This window comes from Gambusia affinis, linkage group LG19, assembly GCF_019740435.1.
Source record: "Gambusia affinis linkage group LG19, SWU_Gaff_1.0, whole genome shotgun sequence".
NCBI classification, from domain to species: Eukaryota; Metazoa; Chordata; class Actinopteri; order Cyprinodontiformes; family Poeciliidae; genus Gambusia; species Gambusia affinis.
In genome coordinates this window covers 19,698,467-19,726,236 of record NC_057886.1, presented here as the reverse complement: position 1 = coordinate 19,726,236, position 27,770 = coordinate 19,698,467, and the positions used below count along the sequence as shown (strand labels likewise).

The following is a 27,770-nucleotide window of genomic DNA, read 5'->3' as shown; positions in this document are numbered from 1 at the left end:
CTCAACTGAGCAACTTTAGAGTGAAGGATGCAGAGTAGATTATAGGCCAGAGAACAGCCACTGCGGTCCTCAGCAGTGAAAACAGAAGTCACACTGCTGATAATGGTCATAACTACTTTGAAAATAATTTTTCTTCTGCTGTCAACAGGTTTTCAGTAAATTTTGAAATATTTCACCAAAGACATATATTACAGCTTGTTGTTTACAATCTTAGCAGCTCTTTGTTTATTCACTTTTATAAAACAAAAGTGGCATGATAAAACCTCAAAATGTTTTGGGACAGTAAAGATGATAGCTAGATAAATAATTAAATCAGTACCACATGTTAAGCTCTTCTTGTCTGCAACAAACAAACATTGACATTTATGCCTCCCTGTTCTTTTTTTACAGCACTTCTTCTGGTATCACAAATAACAAGCAATGAAGTTTTCCAGATGTTGTTTTATTTGTTTATTCTCCCTGCAATCATTTTGTCAGCTGTTAAACGGGACCTAATCTGCATTTCAAACTCAGCCATGATTGCTGGAAAAGCCAGTCCTATGCTCTCTTTTTTGCTACTTGACAGATTGTTGTGTAATATATGCAGACTGTGGGTTTGCATTGGCTGACTCAAATAGTGCATGAATGTTTTGGATAAAAATGCCATAAAAGCAGTTGTACTGCTTTGAAGAATTTGTATTCTTTTCCAATTTTCTGTCATCTCAGAAGAGTAAATTATTTAGGTAAATCAAATGATATGGCCTCATCACAGAATGATGCCTTGACATTAGTTATGAATATTTGATCTAGAGCACACAGTGTTCATGTAGTCTAAAAACAAGGATGAATTGATGCCGTTTGGGAAATTGGTGATCACTCATGCTCAGGTCAGAGATTTTTTGCACTGAAATTCCTTAAGGCTTCATAAATCATTTGGAAATATACACTCTGGAGGGAGAAATAAACATTTTCTTTCCATTGTTTCAGTCATGGATGTTTTCATGATTGTAATATTTCAAATGTTGCCAAGCAGCAAACTCTCATGCCCTTCTATTCTCTCGAAGAAATTTCATTCAAAATTACTTACATACTATTATGTTCATAACCACCTTTTAGTTACATACAAAATTTTTGTTTCTATTTGTAATTTTTATTTTATTTTTTTTACTTTATCGCTAGTGAAGAGGTGGAATTAATGTAATACTTTTCTAGTCGTATTGCACACATTTATGCACCAATTTGCAGATCAATAGGCAACTTGCACTGGTCCACATCACCATGTGCCTGAAGGAAGCTGCAACAGAGCCTTCAACTTTCATATTGCAAAATGTCATTGAATGAATACCTATTAAAAAAAACGTAAGTAATTTTCATAGGATCATTGGACTGACACATATAGGACCTGAATGGATGTATCCCCTGATTAAAAAGTATTGGTTAAATACTTTACAGCCTAAATATTTTAATTTGTTTAAAAAAATCTGTAGTTTTTACATCTAATTCTTGACACTGTTAGAAATGTCTTGTTGACAATTTAAAAGTATAATTGCAAGCAAATAGTTTTTGGTTTTCCTACAATAAACTGCGTCAAGTATAGTTAAGCCTGTCATATACGATTCACAATGTGATGCTGTGTTTGGAGCAACTGTGTATTTAGGTGTGCTTAAAGGCTAAGTTCTCACACTACAGCAAACATGCAGAGACACGAAGTCCCCGGGGGATCCCAGATGTGGACCACATTCTGCTTTGTACTAACCCCTAATTACACTATTGGGTGCCTTATGGGACATAATTGCTAGGAATATGTCTGTGATTCAAATTTGTGGCTTTCAATTGATTTATTTTCCTTGTTTCTACTTCAAGTGCAAAACTGTACCTTCCCACAAACCCATGCATTTAGGCATATTAGATCCAAAATAAGAATACGACAGGGTAAACAATTTAGATTGAGCCTGTAGGTTTTGTGTAATAATACAGCTGACCGCTTGAATCCAAAGATTGCCCTGTTTATCTGGTATTTTTCACTGTTTGCGCACAGATTGAATGATAACTCACTGACAGAGGCTCAACATTTAATCACAAGGCATTTAAAAAAATTCCAGGTCAGAAATCTTTGAATGCTTTAATGCATCTTTCTTTCTAAAGACGAGAACTCCTGATGAAATTGCAGTGACACTGAACACTAACAGTTTTCATCACAATTACAGCGTTTCATAAAATTACTGAAGTGACAATGACAAATTTCCCCAGAATTTGAGTTGGATTTATGTGACAAATCCTTTCATAGTAGTGGATACTTGTAAAGTAGAAGGACGAGGATTCATGAATGTCAGCATTTTTAACAAATAAAAATCTGCAAGGCAGAACTTTTATTCAGTCTCTCCAAGAACCATTGAAGCTTCATGTTGTTTGAGGTATGTCTCGGTAAACTTTGCACTGTTCTCAGTTTTGTACAAAGCTTGGGATATTGACTCTGCTTTTGATGCCTTCACAACATCCTCACGGACTTATTTGTTGTGTTCCTTTGTCTTTGGTATACTGTTTTGTTTTGTTTTTACAAATGTTCTCTAACCTTCATGATAGAACTGTATTCATTCTGGGATTAGATTATGCACAGATGTACTCTATTTGATGGTTAGATTACTTATAAAAGTATTAGGTTTGCTCAGTTCCATTTAGGGTTGCACCAGTAATTGCTGAAATGTGCATGCCACACATTTCAGGTCTTTTATCTGTAGAAATAGATACTGAGAACTGTGTATCATTCTCATTTCCCTTCACAATTAGAGCTAATAAACAGAATCCCAGTAAAGTACATTGAATTTTCTAGTGGTATTTGACAAAATATTGCAAAAGTTCAAGAGGTGTGGATTTTATTTATAGTCTATGGCTAAGCACTTTGTGCATTTAAAAATATTTAAATGTCAACTAATGTTTAACTGATACATTGCCAGGAATTATCTATAAAATCTGTTTTTGCTCATCCAACAATTATTCCCAAAACATGATCACGTTGTGCCTTTAAGTTTCCTTCGATTCCTTCAGAAATTGACTCAAATTTTTTTTAATTTTAAGATTTTCACAATCTTAAGGATCTAAACAGGTTTTTCCCACACATGTATTGCAAGGGCCACCTTGGGGGTCTTCTGGACTTGCACTCCCATGGAACTGCTGTTTCAACAGCTTGTTCTAATTCCCATTTCTCCTCTAGGAAAAAAAAGGGAGGCGGAAGCACTGAAGGCCAACATTGCAACAATAAGAGTTGCCTCGAGGGCACAAGGAGGAAAAGGGTCAATGGAATCACAGTGGTGCTAGAGGCACAGGAGTGAAAGAGCTACAAAAAAGAGAAGCTGTTAGCTCACACCCTCATGTAGGGATTTCTCATTTTAACACAGAGTCTAGTCTTTTTCCCCTTTTGCACAATCTGGCCCCCACTCTCAGTATGACAGTTGTAAGCTCTTGTGAAATTAAAATCCTTGACTCTACTGAGTGGAGTGGTCTTAACCTCAGATTTCCTTTGCTTTTTGTTGATCTCAGAGACAATCAGTTGGAGTAAGCTTGATAAGCAGCGGGTTAACCATCTAAAGCAGCAACACAAGAAAGAAACATCCATCTCTGAAGTCAACTTCTGGATTTACGCCAATTCCTTAAAAAAACAAACCACTTCTCACAGGCCACAATCAAACACAGCCACCCCTGTGGTTGCTGAAATCAACGCAGCAAGAACGAAAGCAAAGCACAGTTTTAAAAAAGGATCACATATGATTTTCTGTACCGAGACATCAAAGGAGGGCAAAATGCATCAAGTCCTTAGGAATCCTTTCATTTCCTTGGAAAAAAACCCCCTGAAAGTCTTTCCTGTGACACCACTGAAGGAGCCTCGGTGACTAATGCCTAGATTTCCTCTTCAACGCAAGCCGCACAGAGTACATTTTCCATCATGTCAGGCTTTATCCAAGCAGGGCTGAGTGGCTTGTTGAATCCACTCAATGATGGTGTCTGCCTGCAAAGAAGGAGCATAGTAAGGAGAGCAGTTTATTGTGTGGAGAAAAGACGTTTAACCTCGACAGAGATGAGTGAAACCTCTGGACAGGTGGTGGTTTTATTGTGAGACACTGGATTTGGATGTTAGGTCTTGAGTGCACACATCTGTTGCTCACACAGGCTCTCTCTAAGCCCGCTTTAACGAGGCCAGAACCTGTTTCATCTTTCTGTACTGATGAGGGCTGTGGAAAAAAAAAAAAAAAACACTGCCATGTTCAAAGCAACATCAACTCACAAATTGGCAGGAACGCTGGACATATAATCTCTCTGATGACAGAAACACACACTTCGTTTGGACCAATTACTGGTCCATGGCAAAGTAACTCAGCCTGCTCTGTACATGCGAAGATTTTCCAACATCTAGTCACCAGTAGCATCCATCCCACTCCATCCTTCCATAAGCCGTCATCTGTCTTTTCTTAAAAGACATGCCGACTGGGCCTTTTCATGGAGGTCTTGGTAACACTGATGTTTCAAGGAGTGACCTCTCAGTGTGTCTCGTCTTGGATTTGCAGCTCCACATCCAGATGGCGGGCTGTGTGTGTTTGTTTAGGCTGCTGGGTGCAGGGACTTCATGTGGGAAAAAACTGCTTTCTGCAACTGGATCGATGACGTAGAGATAAGAATACACACTGCCCTTAGGTCAACATGCAGAGAAATTCTTGTTTTGTGTGAGAACTTTTTCCTCATTCTGCTTTATTTCTTCAGATTATATAATGCAGCCAGATCCACTTGCTAAGCACTGTTTAAAACTGTCTGAAACACAGAGGCAGAGATTTGGATAGTTTATTCAGCTCCACTAGGTTATGTCAGAGGCATCATTGCTCATGCTGTTTATATTTTAGATATTTCCAAAACAACTGCAACCAACACATGACAAAAATGATTAACTGATTCCTTAAGAAAATGCTTCCTTCCAATTATGATTGCCTGATTACAAAACTGCAATTCATATTTGTTTATTTCCCTTTTTTATGCAAAGCATTTTTAAATTTAGAGTTACCACCCTTACTTAAAAAAAATAATGTGGATGCAAGATTCAGTGGCACCACTTTTAATTTTTCTTTCTCTATATGAATTAAAATAGATTTTGAAACAGAAAATTTGCTCTTGCAGTTTGTAATTGTACCCATCTTTCTTTCCTTTGCAAAGCCACAACTAATTTATAAACACCACAAGAATCCTGGAATTTGAGAGTGTCCCTGTATTTTTGGATCTTTCCCATCGCTGCTGGTGCTCAGCGTGGGAATCAAGGGCAGAGATAGGAGAATGTGGGAGAAAAAGAACCTTCTGCTCTTCAAACATACCAACATTTAGAAGAAGGGGCACAGACAGGGAAGGCACCCTAACCTGTTTTTTCTCCCCAACCGTCATAATAAACTTTGGGCCTGCCAGGTTGGATCGCTAATAAGTCTCTGGGATCCCAACAGTTGATGTTACTGATAAATGACTGACCTGTCTATACGTGCTATCAGGCAGATCACTATCTCTCACTTACCACAGTCGAATTCTTAAATAACACTAACACTGTTTTGGTGTGTAAAAGATACTGTCATGTCGTTGCTAGATCTTCCACTGGGACTCAACGGTCTGAAAATATTTTATTTGAATCGTGTCTTGAGTTGCTGTTTCCATGCTGGGTTTTCCGTCTGTTTTAATCAGCGATGATGTGCTTCTTTTTATATCCAAAAGACAAGAAAATATCAGCTGAAAAAAACACACATTACTACCATTGAAAAGCATTGGGACATTATTTCCAGTGAACATAACAACAAAAAGAAAAAAAAACCCATCTGTGTTAGAAAGAAAAAAAATAAAACACCTAACAAAATCAAATAAAATATCAAATGTAAGATAAATATCTGCTGTGTTAAAAATTTATATATTTACGTTTAAGTGAGTAAAAAGGAGTCATAATGATAGCATAGACAAAGTTTGTCAGCTGCTGTTCTGGTCCTCCTTTGTGGTGGTTGAAGAGGCCCTGTGTGTGGTCTGAATGGCTCCCGTCTTCAAGGAGCGAGGCGATCCCTCAGACACTTCAGGCTGCAGTCTCACACATGGGCACTGACGAGCAAAGAGAAGAACAAGAGGTCCAATAAGCAGGACCTGTTTGATCCGGCTGCAGCCAAGCAGCCTGCCAAGATGCCTTTGTCTTAGAGAGCACACCGCAGACTGCCGTCTACCATTGCTCTCTGCTGCGACGAGGGGCATCACTCACATGCTGCCGTGCCAGAGACAGCTGCAGAGGGAAGGAAAAGAAAAGCAGAGAGAAGTTGGAAAGCAAAAACGACAATCAGAATGTGAATTGCATCATTATGTGGCCAAATGTTATTCTGTTCTCTGTGCAATTGCACAAAAACAGTTGTGCAACATGCAGGTGATTATACTGTCATGCTTTTCCAGAGCTATTGCACTTGGTCCGAGTCAAGCATGCTATTTAATCAGGACTGTGTGGGAGACACTGGAGTGGGGGAATGAGTTTGTCTTGCAAAATGCAAAGAGATACAGAGCCAGACTCAGTAAATCTGATATTTCACAAAAGTGGAACCAAGATATTTTTGACCCTGCTAGACAAAATACTGCTAACATGGGATTCCTATTGTTGTCAATCTACAAAAGACTGAACTGTGAAATGGACAGATGCAAAAGATGGAGTTGTTTTAAAATACTCTGACTTAAATGCTTTCCTGCATGTATGAGAGGCTTCAATTGAGAGATAGCACTGCTAAAGTCGGGTTTGATGTGTAAAACTATCCTGTTTCTGTTCAGACTGCACAAAAGTCAATAGAGAGCTTTGGATCAGGTGTAACAGCATGCCTCTTTCCCACAATCAAGACCCAGAACGTAGCTAGATATCTGACACTAATCATCCATTAAAACTCTAATGCTGGTCCTGCCACGCTGGAAAGAGCAGCACTGGCAGCTGTTGCTGCCACATCCAACTAGGCAGAGTAAAAACTTCCCTGGAGGATGGAGAATTTGGGGTATTGTCCTTTTTTGTTTCCTAAAAATGTTATTCTGCATTTCTGATTCAGAATTTAAGTGTACGAAACTGATTTAAATGAAGATGGATGTTTAAATGAAATTAAAACAGACCCTTAAGGATCCAAGATTAAGATAAAACAAAACGTATTTCAAGTTCAACATCAGATTTTGTTCAGGAGTAAGCTGTTGTTGTTTCCAATCTGTTTCCTTTGGTCACCTTCTTGAAGCCTGATCTTTTGCCAGCCTCTCCTCGGGACACAGATAATTATTGGATTCTAACTGCAAGCCTTCAACAGCGCCATCATATCAGTCTATGTGTGTAAAGATCAACTTTAAGACTGGGGTTTTAGGCAGTTTAGGAGCACCTGTTAGGGCTCAACTCAGACCCAGGACTCTGCCAGACCAGAATCGTGCAGCTGTTGGTCCAATCTTTCACCTCAGCCAGGAACATCATCATCCCATCTTCTCTCCTCCATTTGGCTTGTGATCTGAAAACATGCACAACAATGAAGCTGGTCTGTGGGTGCTTTGACCTCCACAGGCCTGTAATCTCATGATATGGAATATGTCTGTGATGATCTACTAGGCCCTGGAATGTAACTTACACAGGAAGACTGGGTTTCCTAAAAAGAACAGTGGAGCTGTAGTTTTAAACTGCAAGTGAGCAACAAGCTCAGTTTTTGCCAGAATATTCCGTCACCGCTGCCTTCTGGTTGATTTTTTTATTATTATTTTTATTTTCTTAGTGTATATTGTAAACATTAATGGAAAATTTGCTACGAGAAGAAATTTTAGAACTAAGCAGTGGGAAAAACAAAATGCTAAAGTTTACAAGTTTATTAGACAATCTAAACCAGCATTGTAAACATTTCAAACATTCACATGGATCCCCCCCTCCACCCCTGCTTTCTTGCATGGAAAAATGTGTGGCCCCCAGCACCTCTCTCTCAGAGTTCGAGTCTCTTGAGATGGGGAATATTAAAGAGCCTAATGTGACTGGGCTGTCCTTTAAAGGCTGTCTCCTTGTGAATGTCCATTTATAACCAGATTGGTCCAAATAAGCAGAGGAAACGCTGCACTTTCCCACAGTACTGCCGAGGCACAACACGACTTCGCCTTTAGAGTTCATGACTGCATGGAAACTGCACTCCCACTAAGAGCCCACAGAATGGGCGGACTGGTGGAGCGTAGCAGCCCGGATAACTTGACTAACGCTGAATCTGATTAACAAACTTGAAATCAAGTATGCAGATTGTGCTCAGCGCTGAATTAGGAAATACAATAACATGAAGTTAGATTCCCACCATGTTTCCTTGTTAATTATTTAGTTCTAAGCATATTGGCACTCTTTAGTTTCTAGTTTAACATTCATTAGAAGCTAGTTTGACTCCTTCTAGAAGCCTGATATTTAAATCTACTTAAAAGTACAGGATAACATGAAACTCATATGCCAAGTTTAACTGTGTGTTATTTTTTAAGAGACAGCTTCACCCAGCTGCACTTTGAAATCATAAGTGCTTTGCAGCCCAGGTAACAAAATCTGACAGCCACCTGCTTCCACCCACTTGATTCCTGCTATGCTCTCTAAGACAAAGCCAGTGTGACCTCTTCATTAGTAGACCCTCTGTTCTCTTCTCATCTGCATGCCTGTCTTTGAAGACCTTTTTGTTTTTTTTGTTTTTTTCTTTTAAGTCCGTTTTGGGTATCTGATTTCCAATGCTGTGGCTTGAGGTCTGCGGCTGCACTTTGGCAATGTCGTTCTGCTTTTCAAAACTTCTGTAGTCATACAGCGGAGAGGTTGCAACCTCTGCCTGCATGTGAGTGACAGGAAGGAACAGAGTCTTTTAAGGGGATTTACTGTGAATTAGCACGCTGATTAGATGCTCTTTTTCACTGCGCTGTGTTCCAATCTGCGCATGCCCCCGTTCAGATGGGCAGATCTCCGTTCAGCTACTACAAACAAATGCATCTAAAGATATAGTTTTATATCTCTGCACACAAATGGAAAAAAAACAACAACAACAATGAAACACTCCCCCCCCCACACACACACACACGCACACGCACACACAATTCTCTGTTCTGAACTGACATGTTGTTTGGATTAATTTGAAACCTTTTAGACAACAATTGTGAAAAAAAGCACACCACAGTTGTGATTTTTAGACTTTTCCGTTGCTTAAATTGGATAAAAGAGCACAATAGTAGCTGGTAAAGTGAGCCAGCTTGCTCTAATCAGTTTTTAGGGCAGCTGTGCAGCAAAGACTTTGACAACAACCACCCAGCTGGCTCAGACTCTGGGAACCAGCAAGAAGGGCTAAGATTCCCTTTATGCCATTACAGACATGCATGGTCTCTGTCTCCGGATTCATTTTTTTCTTACCTTGGACTCCAGCTTTTTCCCTCTGCTTTCACGCACACGCCCACACACGGGCCTTATAAATGTATCAAATACAAGACCACACACACACACACACACACACGCACACACACACACGCGCACACACGCGCACACAACTCATATGTATGTATATATATCTGAAAAAAATATATAAAAAGTAAAATCAGAGAAACTGATCATTTTAAGTGGTCACTTAATTTTTTCCAGAGCAGTATATACATACATATACATATACTGTTTATGTACATAAATATATGTAAGCATATATATATATATCTACATACAGAAACAGCACATCAAGATCACACCATTTCTTCTACTTTTACCCCCTGGTTAAACTGTAATCTGCGGTTCTGTTCCAGGCCTTCTTCCAGCGTTTGCAGCGTCATGTGGTTCAAGATTCCCACATTACAGAGAGCAGCATGTGGTGTGGGCTGCATGTTCCGCTTCCTGCAGATTAACTTTGTGAGCCTCTCTCCTCTCTTTACTGTGACAGACTGCATCAGGATAATGTAAATAAGCATTCTTAACTTCAACAAACCAATGGACCCCAAACCCCGAAAGTCCCTCATGGTTGAAAGTGGAAGAATTCCACCAGGAGAACTAAATTTCCCTCTTTCCCAGATCTCAAGCTTGCTTTTTCACAGATGCCTCAGGCTCAATGAGTTTGACTTCCCACATTTAAGAGTGACTAAAAAAAGCATCCTCAAATTGCAACCATAAGTTGCCCCCCTTTCCCTCCTCCCACACACACACATGTTCTTGCAACTTGATGGGGGTCCTGTACATTTGGGAAATTCAATTCTCAATGGAATAAATTAGTTGGATTTCCCATTTCGCCAGCTATTCCCAGCGCAGTAACATGGTGAGAAAAGCCAGCAGTGTTATTCTGTGGGATGCATACTAAGTTCAAGCCTCAAGGTGGAAAACAAAGGAGGAAGCTGCAGGCTTGCTACACAAACAAGGAGGGGTCTCCTTCCTGAAGACGTATAAGATTTTCTACATAAAATGAGAAACTGAAATAATTGTAGTGCATTGAAAGGCTGATGCAAAATTTGAGAAGGTTTGTCTTCCACTGTATAACAATTAATCTGACTGTAAGAAATATTTTTTTTTTGGATACACTGTGAAGCCATTCTCTTCCCTTTTGTAGATATGTCTATAGTTTCTTCCTGTTCCAGTAAACTTTTTTTTTAGACCTGACAGTGTGGTATGGAACTTGATCTCTGTGAGACAGTTTGACAGTTTATCCCTCACTCTCACTCCTGCAGAGAAAGAGGGGGAATCAAGTGTGTTAGGTGTGTTACTAGTTGCACTTTCAGCAGAAGTATGCTGGCTCATTCATGGGTCCTATCAGATAAAGTTGGTTATCAGACAAACTGTTCCACATCCAAAGTCTTATCACTCTTATCATGATCTAGACCCACATCAGGGTTCATTAAATTGCTTTAAAAAGTCTTTCATGCAACAAGAACTACTGGGAAGAGAGAAAGGTGAAAATGAACCAGTAGAAGATACTGCACAGCACAGGAGGGTTGAGACTTCATGGTAAGCCGGAAAAAAGAGTACATCCGAATATTTGTAATGTTGTGGAACACAACCTCCTTCTGCAATCTATTTTTTATCCATTTTCTGCTCTTATTAACAAATTAAAATCTTTTTTATGTGTTTTTTAAATATATTTACTAGTGGTTAAATTTGACTGAAATAACATTTCAGTCAAATCCTTCTCTCATTACCCACTTTCCTGTCAATTAACTATCAAATAAAGGCCACTAGAGCCAATAAAACCTTTAAAAAAAAAAAGGCTACTTCCTGAATGTTAGTGTAAAACAGAGTAAAATAAAATTTTACATCTCAAATATACATGAAGAAGTCGCAGACAAACTAATATCAACATAAACTTGTACAAAAGCTGATTTCAGCATATTTTCCCCTGAGAAAAGTGGAGAAGTGGTATTGAAAGATTACATCTTCTGGGAGTCATAAATTATATCTAAAGTTGGAAACTGAGCATTTTATTAGAGTGAGAGTTAACCTGTCTCATAATTTTTTGTCTCTTCCCATTGTAAATACTGTGAGAGCTTGAAGCCATGGTACTACTGTCAACAGCCTCAAAAGCAAAAGTCTCACACATCACTGATGCTGAAAGGCCCCCCGTGTCATACCGTCGGCTGTTTTAAAAACACACAACTCTATGAGGGTCTTTGTCAAACAGAAATATTTAATAAAGTCTGTCACGGTCCATAACTCACAATTCAAATGGCCTTTGGTAACCCTGCCATCTTTGTACCTTTATGTATAGAAGTGCACTGCCACAAAAACATTGTTAGGTACACAAAAGCAAAGAAATTATTGAGGTATGAAGTAGTTTCCTGCACACAACTTAAGTCATGCAAGCAACAAAGCAGATTTTCTGCCAGAATAAAGAAATTTAAAAGCACCAGAAGGATAAATATGCTTTTTATTATAGAAAATGATAGCATAAAATATATGTTCAGTAGTAGGTAGGTAGTGTTGACAGAAGCTTTGTCACCAAGGAAGTAAAAGAACCATGTAAGCAGAAAAAGCAGGCCTTTTAGTGTAGTTCTGTTCTAATGGTTTAACTTTAATCAGTGTTTGAATCGGGGGTGGTTGGGAGGAGCTGTGGTCCAGAGTTGGTTTAGGTTATAACCTCATTCTTGGCCCTCTCTATCAAGATTGTGAGAGAAGTTTCGTTCCCTGAGGATCTCTCCTAGTTAACACCCCTGTCAACCCCATCCGCAATCCCTCATTCTAATCTATCTATTGAAATAACTATAAATAACAACCACAATTCACCTCTAATATTTCACTTCTGTCACATGACCATGCTTTGTCTCAGTGGTCTTGATGAAGACAACTTTGGCAGTAGGATAAAGTTATGAGCAATGAGTCATGCCTCTTTGGTTAAAGGCTTCAAATTTCCAAATGCAAAAACTGTTCAAAGAAGTAGTCAGAGACTCAGACTTGCAGACACTCTCACACCCCTTCTCCACTCCTTCCCTCTGACCGAAGGGCCAACAACAACTACAAGCCTCTCTTGGGCTTCATCAGACGGAAAAATATAAAAGATAAATAAATGAACTAAATGTCCAAAATTGTTGTGCTTGCGTGGGAGACTTCAGATGAATGCCCCAAAATAGCCGTTAGTAAGACAAGAGGAATGAGGGTCTGCAACTTTTCACCATACATGGGCCTGTTTTCCATACCCACTTTGTGACCGAAACACTCCACCACAGTGACCAGGGTACTGCCACAGACTGCTGTGGCTTGTGCACAATTTCTTTGTGCTTTTGTTCTCAGAGCGTTGTTCTTTGTGTGTGCACACGAAGCCATATTTGATGGGGCATCCGTTTTTTGTTCTGCAGTACGTTCCTGGTTTATATTGACTGAAGTGGCTCTTTGTAGACTGGCTGTGTGGAAAGACGTTCCTGTTTCTACACGCACATACTGTGGAGCAAACAAAATAATAAAATTGACTCATATCGCTTAGTTTCTGAGAGTGTAAGCCAAAAGGACAAATGGCAACACACGGGACAGGTTTAATGAAAGTGGGAGAGTGCATTTAAGAAGCAAACTGAAGCGTCTTTTAACTTTGCACAAGCAGAAGTGAAACAGCCCTTCACTGTGTGTTCGTAGCCAAAGCCTTCCACAGTCCTGACCTTTTACACAGAAAATTTCTACAAACAACCAATTCCCATCATCGCTTGAATCTTTTTGTTGGGACATTGCTGTCTGTTATTTTAGGCATGCTTGTGCTCTTTTGCCTTTATAGCTTTCTATCAATCAGTCATCCGTTACTTCTGTCAAAGTGTTTTGCAAACATAATCAACCAACTATTATTGCTATGTTTATCTCCTGATGGCCTGCAGATGGATCCAACTGCTACAGAAGAATATACAGTTAGAGCCAACAGAAATGCTTGTCAGGCCCAAGAAAGTCAGAAGGGGTAATCCTGCGTTTCTAGACCCTCTGACCTCCAGTCGTTTCGCAGTGTTGGCACGTAGCTGGAGCTGTCAGCCCACCATCTATAGGAGATCTGTGTTTAATTTGCAAAAGCGGACTTTGCCAGAATACTGAGAGAGAATAGAAAGAGGGAAAGAGTGGAGGCGGTAGGGGTTGAAGCCAGTACTTTTTCCTTTGTATTTGAGAGAACATTTCTGTGTTTCTGAATGCGCCCCTGAATGCTGATGAGGCTCAGGCTAGACACCTTTGGGGTATGTGACTGAGGTGTTTTCAGTCTTTCAGAAGCTCTTTGAATGTATTGTGTATGAAAGAGTTGTGTATGTTTTGTGCTAAAGTTTGTGGGTGTGTCTGTCAGGATGAGGAAAAGAGGCAGTTACTGCAACTAGTCTGTAATTGAATCTGGGCCTAGAAGACAGTATTTCAAAAGGGACCCCCCTCACTGGAAGATGTTTGTCACTAAAGTAGAAGTACTGAGCAAGACATGACGAATATTCCTGGTAGAAAGTCAGATGGGTTGTTTTAATCTCAGTTTCTCTGTCTGTGTCCAGACTTGTGAAAAAAGTGTGTAGGTGCATAATAATTCTTGGATAAGAGTGACAGGTAACGGTGATTTCTAGCAGGTTTTTCTAGCTCTCTGTAGTGAATAGGGAATCAAGCTGTGGCCTGTCCTCTTGCTTTGAGCCTGGGAACCAGAGGAGTCATTCTGGCTTGCCTAAGTGCGTGGATGCTCTCACTGGGAGTTGTTCCCATCCTACTCATCTGTTTATTATTTTCCTGTGAGGACTTGTGTTGTAAGAAGAGAAAGGAAGCAGGGTACGGGTGGTGGAGGTCAAGATGGAGGGAACGTTCTCCCATGTTTCATTGACAATCCTTCTGCAGAGATGGATGGCGTGTCTTGAATGTAAACGAGTCACAAAACCAAACAGCAAGCAACAGTGACACATGTTACATGTGCAGCAAACTCTTGACACAGTTAGAACAAGATGTTTGAGAAAGAGGGAATTTGTGAGGAGGTCCAGTGATTGGATATGTACAATACATAGAAGGAGAATGAACACCAACCCATCACAAGGAAGCTGGAAATTAACATAGAAAGAAAGGGAATGGCTGGAAAACCACTACCATAAAGTAAAAAAGGAATAATATACATAAAAGAGTTTTACTTGACCACAAAAATGGTTTACTCTCTGTTTAAGAGAGAGAACTATATTTGTGTAAGAATTCATTGCAGAGATCTTACTGTTAATATCAAGATCAGGGGCTTTAAACTCAGATTAATCTTCCCTGTAACATTCTCTCATGGATACATTTGTTTTTTTTTAGGCTCAGTACAGGAATAATTGTATGACTTTGCTTTAACTATTTCACACTCCTGCCCTCGGGGACTGTGGTTGGAATTGCACCATCATCTGTGGATTTTGTGCATTGCAGGCAGTGGGCACGGAAGACTTCTGACCCCTGACCTTCCCGCAGCCTCAGGAGGAGAGGCTGTTTTGCTGAGAAAGGGGAGACCCTCTTTCTGGTCCCACACAGTCCTCTCAAAGTCACATACCAGGGGATGCTTTTCCCACCATATACCAAACACATCATTCTGTTCTTTCCTGGTTTATAGCCAAAGGAGTGGGCGAGCTCATGAGTGGGGTCCTGCCCAGTGCTCATGGTAGACCTGACCTCCAGAAAGTACCACAGTAAGGGCATTCTCTGCAGGTCAGAGAAAATATGGAGAGGGGAAATGTCAAGTGCTGCTAAAAATACAATAGCATTTTGTTCTTATTTTATCAAAACTTTTCTCTTTTTCAAATGTTTTTATGACCCAATTTTAGGACCCGAGATATTGACATTTGAAGTGTATGATGAACTTTATCATATAAGGAATAAACATACATGATAGAGAGAAAAATGCTTTTAAAACTATACTTATCATTTTTACCGATGGGTTTCTGGGTGTAATATTCATAGAACTCTTATTGAACAGTGACCAGTAGTAGAGGTGCTAATTTTATTTCAAATGTATCATTTTACTGAATGTTAAAAGTAGATTCAGTAAATTTAGATTAAACAAAGAGCAACATAAATAGTTGACATGGAGCTTTTTAACCTGCTACAGACTGGCGACCTGTCCAGGGTGTACCCCGCCTCTCGCCCGGGACGCAGCTGGAGATAGGCACCAGCAACCCTCCCGACCCCATTAGGGAAGAAGGGTGTTCAGATAATGGATGGATGGATGGATGGAGCTTTTTAACAATATATTGCCAATACACACTCTAAAATAGTTGTGTCTGAAGGGCCAGTCTGTGACATGGTTTCAAATGTTTCCCTGGCTCAACACCTAAATGATATATACATCCATCTATTCTTCCATCTGCTATCTAAACTGAAAAGTCCTTGTAGGATCACAGAGCCACTGCTGCTTGTCTCCAGCAGTCATTAATCAGTGGGCGAGAGACGTGGTACACCCTGGATAGGTTGCAAGTCCATCGCAGTGCAACACAGAGACACACTAGAGGGTCTGTGTGTGTACTGTATGTATTTTTATGAATAAGATTCATGGTATCACCAATTTTGGCAGCCCTGCTGCGAATACTTTGTGCAAATTACTTTCGGCAGCCCATATTGTTGGAGAATACAGTGAGAGCAGGATCTTTGATCTCTCTGTTGTCCAGAGTCATGGGTTTGTTCTTGTCCACAGGCTTTTATTGCCATAGGGGTTGAGATGGAATGTCCTTAACATTTAAATGTGATAAAAAGAAATACACAGACATTTCTAAAGGGGGAAAATACTCTTTTAAATTATGTAATAACACAGTTAAAAATACATTACAAAGAAGCATGAAACTCAACAATATGATTCTTTACCTCTCACAGGCTGCAGAGTATGTAGTCTTAGCCTATGGTATGAGGGTGTGCATGCATGGTTGTTTGTTCTGGGTATCTCTGCATTGCCTTTATGATGAAAGGGTGGCCTGATCAGGCTGTACCCCGACTGTCACCTAGCGACCGCTGGAGATTGGTACCAGCCACCCCTGCCACACTGCATTGACAAGCGGGTGTCAACCAAGGATAAATGGATGGATCTTTTAATGTATACTGCATTGTGAGCTGTAGTAAATACATTCCAATTTCATTTAGTCACCATATTTACATCAGCTTAATGTAGCCACACTTAATGGCTGGTTTCATAAAGTACAGGGTAAATGTTTTCATTGTTTTGTATTTGCCAAGAGAAAAAACAGAAAATTTTAACAAAATCACACTTATTGTGAAACCACATTGCTTTTACATAGAATACTTTGCAACTCTTCCCTCAAGCAACAGAAACAGTGCAATGCACACACAATCACAGTTAATGCATGCCACAACTTAAAATAAACGTGTGATGGTCATTGCTGCAAATGCACAAATGCCTGTAGACAAATGTCGTTATGTAAGGCAAAAATAAAAGAAAGTGAAAAAGAAGTGAAGAGGAAGACATAGGTTTGTTGTGTTGATAAATACAGAATGAGGGAGAGGGAAAAAAGAGGGGGTGAGAGGGACAGCAGCCAAATGACAGAGGCGTGTTTGTGTTCTGATTAGGCTGAGCCAAAAGAAGGCGGCACACCAATAGAGATAACCAACAAAGACATCTCTTCACAAGGGACAAATCTGCGAACATCTTTTCATAGTCAAAAGAGGTGGGTACATTTGTAGTTTTTATGTTAAAAAATTAAGGAATAAGAATTTATTGAGCGATTTTGGAGTCTGGAGATCATTTACTTCTCTCATATGTTGAAGCTGGCCCCTAATCTATGTTATCATTATGTTCTGATGAACCTCCACGTTGCATATCTATCCATTCTCACCCTGGCTGCCAAGATGGGATGCACTCAAGCTGAATAAACAATGATGTGGGCTCTTTGGGCTAAGGCAGGTTTCCTGGCATGGGTGTGCCTGCGCCCCGTTTGGTTTTTCATCTTTATGGTTGGCGACAGATCAAATCAGTGGCAGTGTGGATCAGGTCCTGAGTGAAAATTTCTCTCTGGCAGGAAAAAGAGGCTGGGATACAGCCAGGGTTGCCTTGCCTGGCAACCCTGGCTGTATCCCAGGACTCTATTGGTGTCTTGTCTTTGAGTCCTCTCGGTCTGATTCATACACACATGCACACAAACACCCAGTAAGTTCTCTCTCACACAGCGAGAGGCATGAGAGAAAAACTGTGCCATCCTTGGGAAACAAATTAAAAGGATGATGTTTCCCTAGTTAAAAGTACTCCTTCGTTGGTGTCGGTTAAAACCAGAAAGGAAAGCATGTTGTAATTTGTCTGTAAATTAAAAAAACCCCCATCATATTCCCAGACATCTAATTATAACATTGAAAGAGAGAAACAACTGAACCATGGTGGCAGAGGTTGAAAACCAAATGAGAATGATATGTTTGAAACAAAATTGTGAGGACATCAGTGGTAGGAGAGAATGCTTGAGTGTATTGCCATTTAGTTTTATTTTTCTTTTATCTATTTTCTAGATCTTGTATCATGTCTTTGATTCAGGCATCCTGTCTCGTCTTGCAAAGAAACAGGAATTTCAAGTTTTAAAAAATATTACAACATGCTTTTGTGTTCATCCAATGGAATATTACACTCATCTGACCTCATCTGTGGCCTCTTTTTTTCCCAAAAGAAAAGAGATGATCAAGTTACCCTAACTCGGATTACATAATCTTTAAATCCTTGGACAATGAACCACTAACCACTCTTCTTTGAGATCTTCAGAGCAAGACTAAAACCTCTAATCACAGAGTTTCACTCTGAACCGAACTGGTAGTTTTGAGAGAGTGAAAACAGCGAAACAAAACAACACGGTAGAGGGCAAACCCGAGTACCAGTCTGGAAATTCCTGTTGGATTGTTTATGTTCTGGAAATGAAGTAGGGAAAGAGAACGGCACTGATGGTGAAATGATTGGGACAATAAAACCTCTGTGCCCATAAAACAATGCGCACGGCTGGCCAGAGGGAGCCAAGTTACTTCTGATTTATTTGTGCTCCAGTCAGCTCCTGAATGACTTTACAAACAAGCCCGTAGACTGAGAATGAGAAATGATACCTCCTCTATGAACATGTGAGCATCGCAAGTGACCTAGGCTGCATGTGAGAGGTTACTTCACATGAACGGAGGATGAAAAGGAAAAGAAATGCACAGTAAAAGGGGGTCGGGGAGAGAATAAGTTGTGTTTGTTTCTCCTTGTGGAGTCTGCTGTTAAAGAGCAACCCGGACTTCCCCCATGTTGACTGCAAAAAGATTAATAGCCCCTCTTAGGTCTGGGTTCAACTCTGTTGATGGTAATATGTCCCATGTGGCTACATTTGTAGTCACATTCAGCCGTGCTAAATGATGATTAACCCCAAACTTTTTTTTTCTTTTTTTTTCTTCAGTTCTCATTTGTCTTTTCTTTGACATCAGCGAACTGTTACTGGTTATTTAAGCTGATCTTTGAAAACAAGGAAAATGTCAATAGAAATACATAAGTGGAGTCTCGTTTGGGAGCATTCGAACCTGGGATCAGTCTGCAGCACCTTTGTCTGACACCAGCTTCACTTAACACCCAACTCTATAGCTCTGGTCAATCCTCTGGGATATTTCTCCTCTTCCCATTTGTCTTTTTTGCATTTGGTTCTTATCCATATTCTGACCTGGCACCGAAGAACCCATACATGTTTATAACTTTATAAAAATATTGAAAAAACAATTGCATACATTTCTCCCTTTTTTTGGGAAATACATTATCCTCATAAAATGCTAATTGCTCATTAGGAAATATGGATCCAGGCAAATGCAATGTTTGACAATTGTACATTATGTCAGCCTTATTATATTGAAATCACATTCCTGATTGTAAAACAAAGGTACACAACAATGGTTTGATAAGATCTCTTGTTTAATGAGACTTTGCTGTAACTTCTGTATTTATTCAGTTAGTAAATAGGTCTTCTATTCATTTCCAGGGATCCCAATTCTCATTTTCCCAAGTTCAAAACATCCCACCCCTTACTAAACAAAATTCTGTGCCCACTCCCTGCCAATAGGCTCCCGTGTCCCACTTTGGATCTTGGCACCCCTTAGAACATTCAGGACTCCTCCCCCATCCTTCTCAGATTCCGTATCCCCCTTCTTCACCAACCCGCACACACACGCATACACACACACCCGTTTGATTGTGATTGACAGTGTCTTTGTTCCATTGTGTGGAGCTGTCGCCTCTGATGAAGACACATACTCAGAACTGAAACGCAGAATTCATTGTGCCTTACTCAGACACTACAGGTTCAGCACCAGTTGCACTAACCTTTTGCAATAAGCTCAATGTGCATTCTGACTCAGTAAGATCAGCTTGGGCGTATTCCTACAGCATGAGTTGGAGAACAGAATATTAAGTTCATGTATGCTAAACTGGACGGACCACGCCACGGCAGGGCCACAGGAGTTCGGACCAGAACCAGGAGGTCTGGGCATGATGGGTTAAGGGGGCCAGCTGGAGAGGGAGGCTCGAGGCTGTGCAATGTGTCTGAGGTTGTCATTAGTTTTCCCCCCTCCTCAGGGATGGGAACCAGGTCACATTCTCTCACACGGCACAAAGCCGGGTGTGTGTGTGAGAGGGTTGGGGGTTCAAGGGAAGGATTCTGATGGGGTAGTAGGGTGGAGGTAGGGGGGCAGGCCATGACCTCTTTATATCCATCAACAGATCACTAACTTGGCCCATAGGCATGCTCCACCAGCACATTCCCAAACACACATGCACACACAGACATTATCATCCATGCAAATACATGCTAATACGTGCGCATGTGCACAACCAGGCCTTCTAACAAAATCCATGAGCAAAGACTAGAATATCCTCTCCTGGTGGCCTAATGTGTTTCTTGTATGAAAATTCTTTCCAATAGTTTTTACCTACTGAGATATATTATTTCCTTTTGATAACATCTGCTGCTATCAATATTTGTCTTGCCAAATGAATCAGTAATAAAGTTTGTTTGTTTCACTGCTGAGACTGCATCATTAAAAATGAGCTGCCAAGAGATGAGTGATTAATTACAATCTGAGTAAGAATGAATAATGGTTGCAACATAACATAAAACATACACCCATCTATTTCAGAAAACTAAACTCAAATGACAAACATGACATAACCTATAGTCATGTTGCAATAAAAATGAGTCCATGAGTGCCAGTAATGAGCTGGGAAATAAAGGCTTTTAGACATATAGCACACAAATATAATAAGGCATTAATTTCAAATACCAAAAGTTATTTTCGTGTCGTAACCCACAAACATTTTTGTATGAAAATTTACAGTTTTTAAGTTCTGTCAGGGAAAAGGAGAAAAAACGGTAAAACACTGTCCTCTCTTGGTAAAAGATATGTCCTGCAGGCTGAATTAAACAACAGCTTGCTTACATTTTAGTTTTAGGTTAGTATTGTGGTGAAATTTGTAATTTCTATTCTTAAAAAAACTAATAAAAACTTTTAGGGTAAGTCAGAACACTGTTTATTTAAAAATCAAAATCAAAATAATAATAATAAAAAAAATCCAGCTTGGACCTTTTTGAATCTTTAAAAACTAAAAAACATTCCATTTGCCAAAAGATTGAAAACAGGATTCAACAGCAGTTATGACCACAACAACACTACATTAAAACAAACATAAAATTATAGACACAATACATTAAAAGCAAATTTGTTTATGACTATTACTAATGCCATAACTCTGAGTCTTAACATAGCATTATCTTAGCTACAATTTCTTTCTAACCTGACGTTTCATATAATGTCATTGTTTCACATATTAACCGAGTTCAGTTTTGTGCTTTTATATTAGTCCATAAGATTTATATCTCATACTGTTTTTATTTATTTTACCTCTGAGGTTCTTATTTCAAAAAATAAGTATGGCATTTTTTTTCATAAAATGTATGCTAAAACCAATGTTAGTGTTGTTGTATTGTGTGACATGTGCCTCTCAACTCAGGGCACCTTGGATATACCATCTCCTCAGAAAAAAACTTGTGCAATTGCGCATATCGTCTGTCAAAGCTTATCATAGTAGTGTCTTAGATCTAAAGGTAGCCTCCTCGCATTGAGATTCACGTTCTACATTACCTGCTTAGCCCAGAACCTCAAATTAAGACACTGGGGGGTTAGGGTTGATGAACTGAATACTGTATTATTCAGTTGGGAGAGATGGTGCGTCTGCGCAGGCAGCTACACGTCAGGCACTTCAGGATGCTCATGGTGATGTGCATGAGAGGACCGAAATTGAAAAGCAAGTTGTAGAAGGTGTTTACAGACAGGCCACCGGTTTCATCTGCGTACTTTAAGGCCACGATGGGTGTGTAGAGGCTGTTGGTCAGATTTCTAAAACGAGGCCTCTCCGACTCAATAACGATCTTTGTGCACTGGAGGAATAAAAGTAAATTTTAGATGAGGATTATTCAGACTTTGTATCTGTCAATGACTACATAACTCACACTTTAAACTCTGAACAAGTTTTAGTCGGACTCAGCTGGCTTACTTTAGCTATGTCCTCTGGAGTCTGGCCCATGGCTTCAAATATATCTATGGATGATGGAAGGTAAACATCTTTAAAATATCGAACTGTGTCTGCATCGACTCCAGGAAAATCCATCTTAGCTACATCTTCCATCATTTTCGTCTCAAACTCAGTGTGAACAGGGCCAGGTTCAATCATGGACAACCTGAGGCAAGCAGATTCAGAAAGGTGCAGGGAAGACAGCAAAAAAAAAAAAAAATTAGTAAAAAACATAGATAAATTACGATAAACTTGGGGAACAAAAGAAAGAGGTCATTTTACCGGATGTTGAACTTCATCAGCTGCACAGCCATACTCTCACAGAAACCTTCCATTGCAAACTTAGAGGCTGTGTAAACATCATTGAACACCACTCCTGGTTGGAGAGCAAAACACAGAATATTACTAAATCAGTAAATTGAAGTTTTAATTTACACATAGGATAGACAAGAAGAGAATGGTCCTCCTGACATAACTGGCAACAATTAGTCTCTTGGATCATATTGTCTTTACAAAGAGGTTTGAAAACACCTACCCTGGAGACCCATAACGCTGCTCATGACAACAATGTGTCCTGAACGCCTCTTCTTCATGTCCGGCATCACTTCTTTGATCATACGAACCACACCGAAGAAGTTGGTGTCAAAAACTCTTTTCATTTCATCGATGCTGATGCTCTCCACTGGTCCAAGCAAACCCACACCTGCATTGTTGACTGAGAACAATCCCAGACACAGACAGTACTCTACTCAGAATTTAGTAGACAGCTTAGTTTGTTTAACTTGTCTCATAAGAGTAAACACACATTGATCACACGAGTTATTACTTGCTAATGCCACCAGATGTCAGTGTGTGACAGTTTCAGGAAGGTGTGATGTAACAGGAGTCCTTGCTGTGGGGCCTCTGGGTTTTGAGTAATTATGCGAAGGGGTTGTAATATGGGATGGAAGCAGGTTTATAAATAGATGCTTTATCCAGACTAAAGGTTTTAACAAGTACTGAAAAGATGTTCTTGTTCGAGGATCACTAATCTGAAAGCTTGCAACATACTGCACATTAAAATCTGCTATTAACCAAAGAAGGTTTCTCAGTTCTAAAACTTTTCCTGCTTACCTTTCACTTTAAGGAAGTCGGTTATGATAACCAAGTTGTCTTAAAAGCATGAACCTTTAAGATGCATAGTTCTAGTTATATGTATGATGGTATATGATAGCCTTTTTTGTTTGGGTGCAAAATATATCTGGCCACTGGAATTTCAAGACTTCCAATCCCCTCCTTCCACCCACTCAACTGCAAAACCACAGCGACTAAAACTACAGTCTCAACAGTCTGAAACACTGCTGTTGTGGGACTTTACAAACTTTAGGAACAGCTAAATTAGTATTATTCTATTAAACATTGACTATTGCAGAAGGAATTGCTCACTTAAGTCGTGAACAAAACATATAAACTGAGCAGCAAAAGACAAAATACATGTATAATAATAATAAGTTGAGACACATATGGGTAACGGATCTAAAAGACAAGGAGCAGTTTTAAATGCTCCTCAGTGTGTGCTACTCACTCAGAATATCAATGTGGCGGTCCTTCACATTGTTGATGCACTCTTTGACAGATTCGTCACTGCATACGTCTAACGGAAGCAACATCAGGGTCTTCTCATATGCATCTCCAGCTGCTTCCAGAAGTTTATCCTTCTTCTTTAGGTCCCGCATGGTGGCAATGACTATTTGACAAAGACAAACAGCAATACAAAACTAAAACACCAAAAAAGAGCTTTTAAACTGAAAGGAAGGATTTCCCTTTAATTTAAGTACCTAATGATTGTTTAATCAAGACTGCTCTAATGTGGTATGATGTTGAAAACACTGTGGGAACAACACTGCTGGCGTTTGGCTTTTTAGCCCTGCAAATCTTTACAGACTTATCAATTTATAGCCAATAAATATTTTGTTTAGGATGCCAAAACTACCAGGACTAGGTTGCGTTACATAAAACAACAAACAAAAATGATTTGGCTTAAAAATAGAGAAAGCTCTAGCAATTTCCACTAAAACATTTGTTTCTATAGAAACAACGACAACAAAAAACCCAGTTATATATAACTTGTTTTATTCATAATATGATTTTTTCCCCCCCCCTCTCTCCAGTGACTGGGCCTCTGTGATCACAGCCTGCGACAGCAGCTAATATGAACGGATGTACAGGACACACTGAACTAGAAGATAATTACTTTCTGAAGCTTACAAAACTATTGATGAGTCACTGCAGTGACACATAGAGATGTGCAAAGACAAGCAAATGAAACTTTCAAAATGGAAACACAAGCAAGAAAACCCTCACATGGGGTCAAAGTTCCTAAAAAAGGCCACACCTTTTACAGGACACAGAATTGATTTCCTTTGAACTTTAAACACAGGAGAGAGCTAACCTACATACGAAGCAGAAATCTATCGCAAGCTGCAGTTGTCAGCACAGTGCTGTCGGGGCTTTGTTGGCATCTTCCACGTCCGGTATTATGATGTTGCTTAACAGGCGAATGAGTGGCAGAGCTGTTGCACAATGACAATCAGCAGAAATAAACAGCCTTTTAATTCCACATTTATCTAAATATGCCTGTTGTCCTTTGTAGATAAAACCAAGGTCTAATCTAATTCCTCTGTGAACATAAACTGGGTGGGATAACTAAGGTGAAAATGGGATTACTTACCAACTTTATGCTCATGTTTTATGAAACACAGCAATGAAGGTGGACCTGTATCTTTACAATTTATTTGGGTAAAAGTAGCATAATTTGTCTGCTACACAGACATCATGTGAGTGCTACATAAAGCTGTTAGTATTATTATTATTTAAGATGGCTGTGTGTAATCAACTGAAGGATTTACGTCTTGACTGAGACGTAATCAAGGAATCCATTGTTCTTCTAGTTCCTGAAAGAAACAGTTCTGGGCAGCTCAAACATTCTGGAAAGAGAATGTTTGACCTGCATTTGAGTGAAAAAAAACAAAAAAAACAAAGGTTTTTCAGGGGCGTTCTTGGAGTTTACAACATGTCACTGCAGCTAATTGTGACTCAATGCACAATGCAATATCTAATCTCAGCTGGGTTTCCTAATGAACAGAGCAAAACAGTTCCATTTCTCAGATGTGGTTTCACTCAAAGCAGCTCACAGCGAGGAACACACTGGGAGGGAGGGTGTAGTCAACTGTTTTTGTTTTGCTCATCTATTCCACAGCAATACATTTCATCAGATCCCAATGGCTGAAAGAAGAAAAGAAGATCTAAAACTAAACACTGCAGAGTTGTCCAAAAACTGATAGTAATGGCTTCATTCACCTACGATTGTAATTTCAGGATTCAGACTATAAGGCTAATGATGAATGGTTTCTCTGGTGACGTGTTTCATTGTAGAACTACAAACAACATCAGAACTGTGGAGATTCACAGCTAGCAACAAAAATCTTTTCATGTAGGTCTAGGGAAACTCCCGCAGTGGTCTCACACACTTGGGAGGCTACACAAAGCAAAAAAAGAAAAAGAAAAAGAAAGAGAAGACGGATTTTAGCTGAAATCTCTAAACTCAGATTAATGATGCCTGGGAAGCTGAGAGGAAACACACAGACAGACAATGTCAAAGTGGGACACCGCAACTCCCCTGTGTACCAATGGAGACTTCAAACAAGGCCCTTGCTCTGGAGTGAACCCATGCTTGTACAGGTCTCAAACTTTGTCCCCCCTTTTCACACTCAACCCAGTGTGGGGACTAAAGGCACATTAGACACGGCACTAAACTGGAGCAGGCCCTCTACAATTCACAGCAATAAAAGAGGGCTTTGTGCTGGAGAAGCCACTTGAAAGAGAACTGACAAGACTCCTTTTCTGAATCCTGCCTGGCAAGCGGCATCCTTGCAGAGCCCTACCCTGGAAGCAGCCCTTTCGGATGACAATAGGTGAGCCAAAGGAGGGGGTGGACTGGATCTTAGCGCTGACTACACTGTATGATTTCCATTTTGAATTGAGAAGCTTCACATAAAATCAACGTGTGCATGCAAGTCAATCAAAACAAACTTTATGGTGGTGCGACAGCAGACTGTTGGAGGACAGTAAACACGGACAAACTAGACTTCAAAACGACTCTGTCTATTTCAGCCCTGCTACTTGTTAGGTTTGGTCAAAGAAACAATGAATAATAAAGCGTGTTTTTACCATGGTAACGCTTCTTTTCATCTTTGGCCAGCGTAACGGCGATTCGTAATCCGATGCCCGATGAGCAACCGGTGATCAGCACAACTTTCTGCCCACTGTTCGCCATGATCCGTCCGGGTAGGCGTTGTGTTTTCCAGCGCTCCTCTGCCCCTGATGGTCGCCGAGCTGCTGCGGGAGCTACCGATCACCGGACTTTTAAAAAACTAAAGCGGATCATGAAGCCATTGCGGCCATGTGAGTCCCCTAGCCAGTCACATGTTCATGCAGAGTGGAATCTGGAACTCAAAACGGCGTGACATAAGACCTCCTGCAGTTTAAAACTAAATAGGTGTCTCTGTGCAAGAAAAGTGCAGCCTTGTTAATCCTGCAGAAGTGTGGACGTGCATGCGCGCAAGTGCGCGTTGTGTGAGGGGGCAGAGCTTTATTTGATTTGTGAGCTGTTGACCCCACCAACACATAACTGTAATATTCACTCACTATCGCCGCACTATTTCTCTAGCGTGTTTAACATATCATTTTCAATCTAATATTTAGTTCAACAAGTTGAAAACAATTTTTAGGAACATAAATAGGCCTATATGTATATATATTTATAAATCTGTGCTCATTTGTTGTGTTTCTAATATTTGTTCTATTTGTAGTAATAAAGTGTTGATTTTATATAAGATTTTTGTATTAGGTTCTATGTCTATTCGTTGTAACGCTTTTATTTTACTGATTCTGTTGTTTTCAAAGTAGTGATTAAAATGTAACGTAGTTAACTGTGCTGTACTGCCATCTTGTGTTTAGAAAGCGCGTTGCACAGTCAGGAAGCACGATTTGTCAATTGGTTAACTTTTTCTTTAGTTAGGCCATAGGCTACAAGGGATCATAATTGCAAAGATAAGAACTCAGCCAAGTCGTCCCTCATTTTCTCCAATGAAATCACACAGACCCCTTAAAGAGCCTGCCTAGTCTGGGCTTGTTGCTAAATGTGATGCAATTGCTTGCAAACTGTAGAACACAGCCTCTGCCAGACAGCTGAGCTTTCAGTCGAATCTGCCCAAAAGCATAAATAACTGAATGATCTAAATAATACTGATAATTTATGGTGTTTGTAACTAAATAACTTTTCCTATTGACATTACTTTGGGCTAATTTTGTTTCAGCCTTTTAACCCTCATTGTTTCTCTGTTTTCCTTGTCATCATCAGACTAATTTCTGATTGAGTTTTTGTGTGCTGTATTCAAAACTTGATGCCTGAATATTTCCAAAATCCCCAAACAAAACAACAAATTTCTTCCACAGGTAGATATAAAAAAAAGCAAAAGTATTTTAGATAAACAAGTTTTCATTGAAAACTGACAAGATTCTTTGTAAAGTAACAAGCTCAGCCATCCATCTATCTGTTATCTAACATGTTTATCCTTGCAGGATCAAGAGAGGGCCTGGTGCCTAGCTCCAGCAGACAACAGATGGGAGGCTGGGTACACCCTGGACAGGTCACCAGTCCAACACAGGGAAGCAACAAGAACAATTTATTCATCTATTTACAAGTAACAGACTGGGTGATAAAGTCTAACTGGGAATGACACTTGCATGAAAATATATCAGAGGTTGTAA

At 39.8% G+C, this 27,770-nt stretch overlaps 1 protein-coding gene across 1 annotated transcript; it reads right to left on the bottom strand.

The window, feature by feature from the left end:
* Nucleotides 1-20,995: 20,995 nt before the first annotated feature.
* Nucleotides 20,996-26,568, bottom strand: rdh8a (retinol dehydrogenase 8a). Its single transcript, XM_044099603.1, has 6 exons — nucleotides 26,169-26,568; nucleotides 23,524-23,685; nucleotides 22,495-22,674; nucleotides 22,242-22,335; nucleotides 21,942-22,125; nucleotides 20,996-21,825 (listed from the first exon to the last, which is right to left on the bottom strand). Exons 1-6 carry the CDS (start codon nucleotides 26,272-26,274, stop codon nucleotides 21,598-21,600), a joined length of 954 nt encoding a protein of 317 aa, XP_043955538.1. The 5' UTR covers nucleotides 26,275-26,568; the 3' UTR covers nucleotides 20,996-21,597.
* Nucleotides 26,569-27,770: the final 1,202 nt, after the last annotated feature.

What these genes read in the sequence shown, in the direction of transcription:
- rdh8a (XM_044099603.1), bottom strand. Translation starts at nt 26,274, where the DNA reads ATGGCGAACAGTGGGCAGAAAGTTGTGCTGATCACCGGTTGCTCATCG. An exon ending in TGAAAAGAAGCGTTACCATG is followed by an intron (nt 23,686 to 26,168) that starts GTAAAAACACGC and finishes TTTGTCAAATAG; the next exon opens with TCATTGCCACCATGCGGGAC. An exon ending in CTGATGAAGTTCAACATCCG is followed by an intron (nt 22,126 to 22,241) that starts GTAAAATGACCT and finishes TGCTTGCCTCAG; the next exon opens with GTTGTCCATGATTGAACCTG.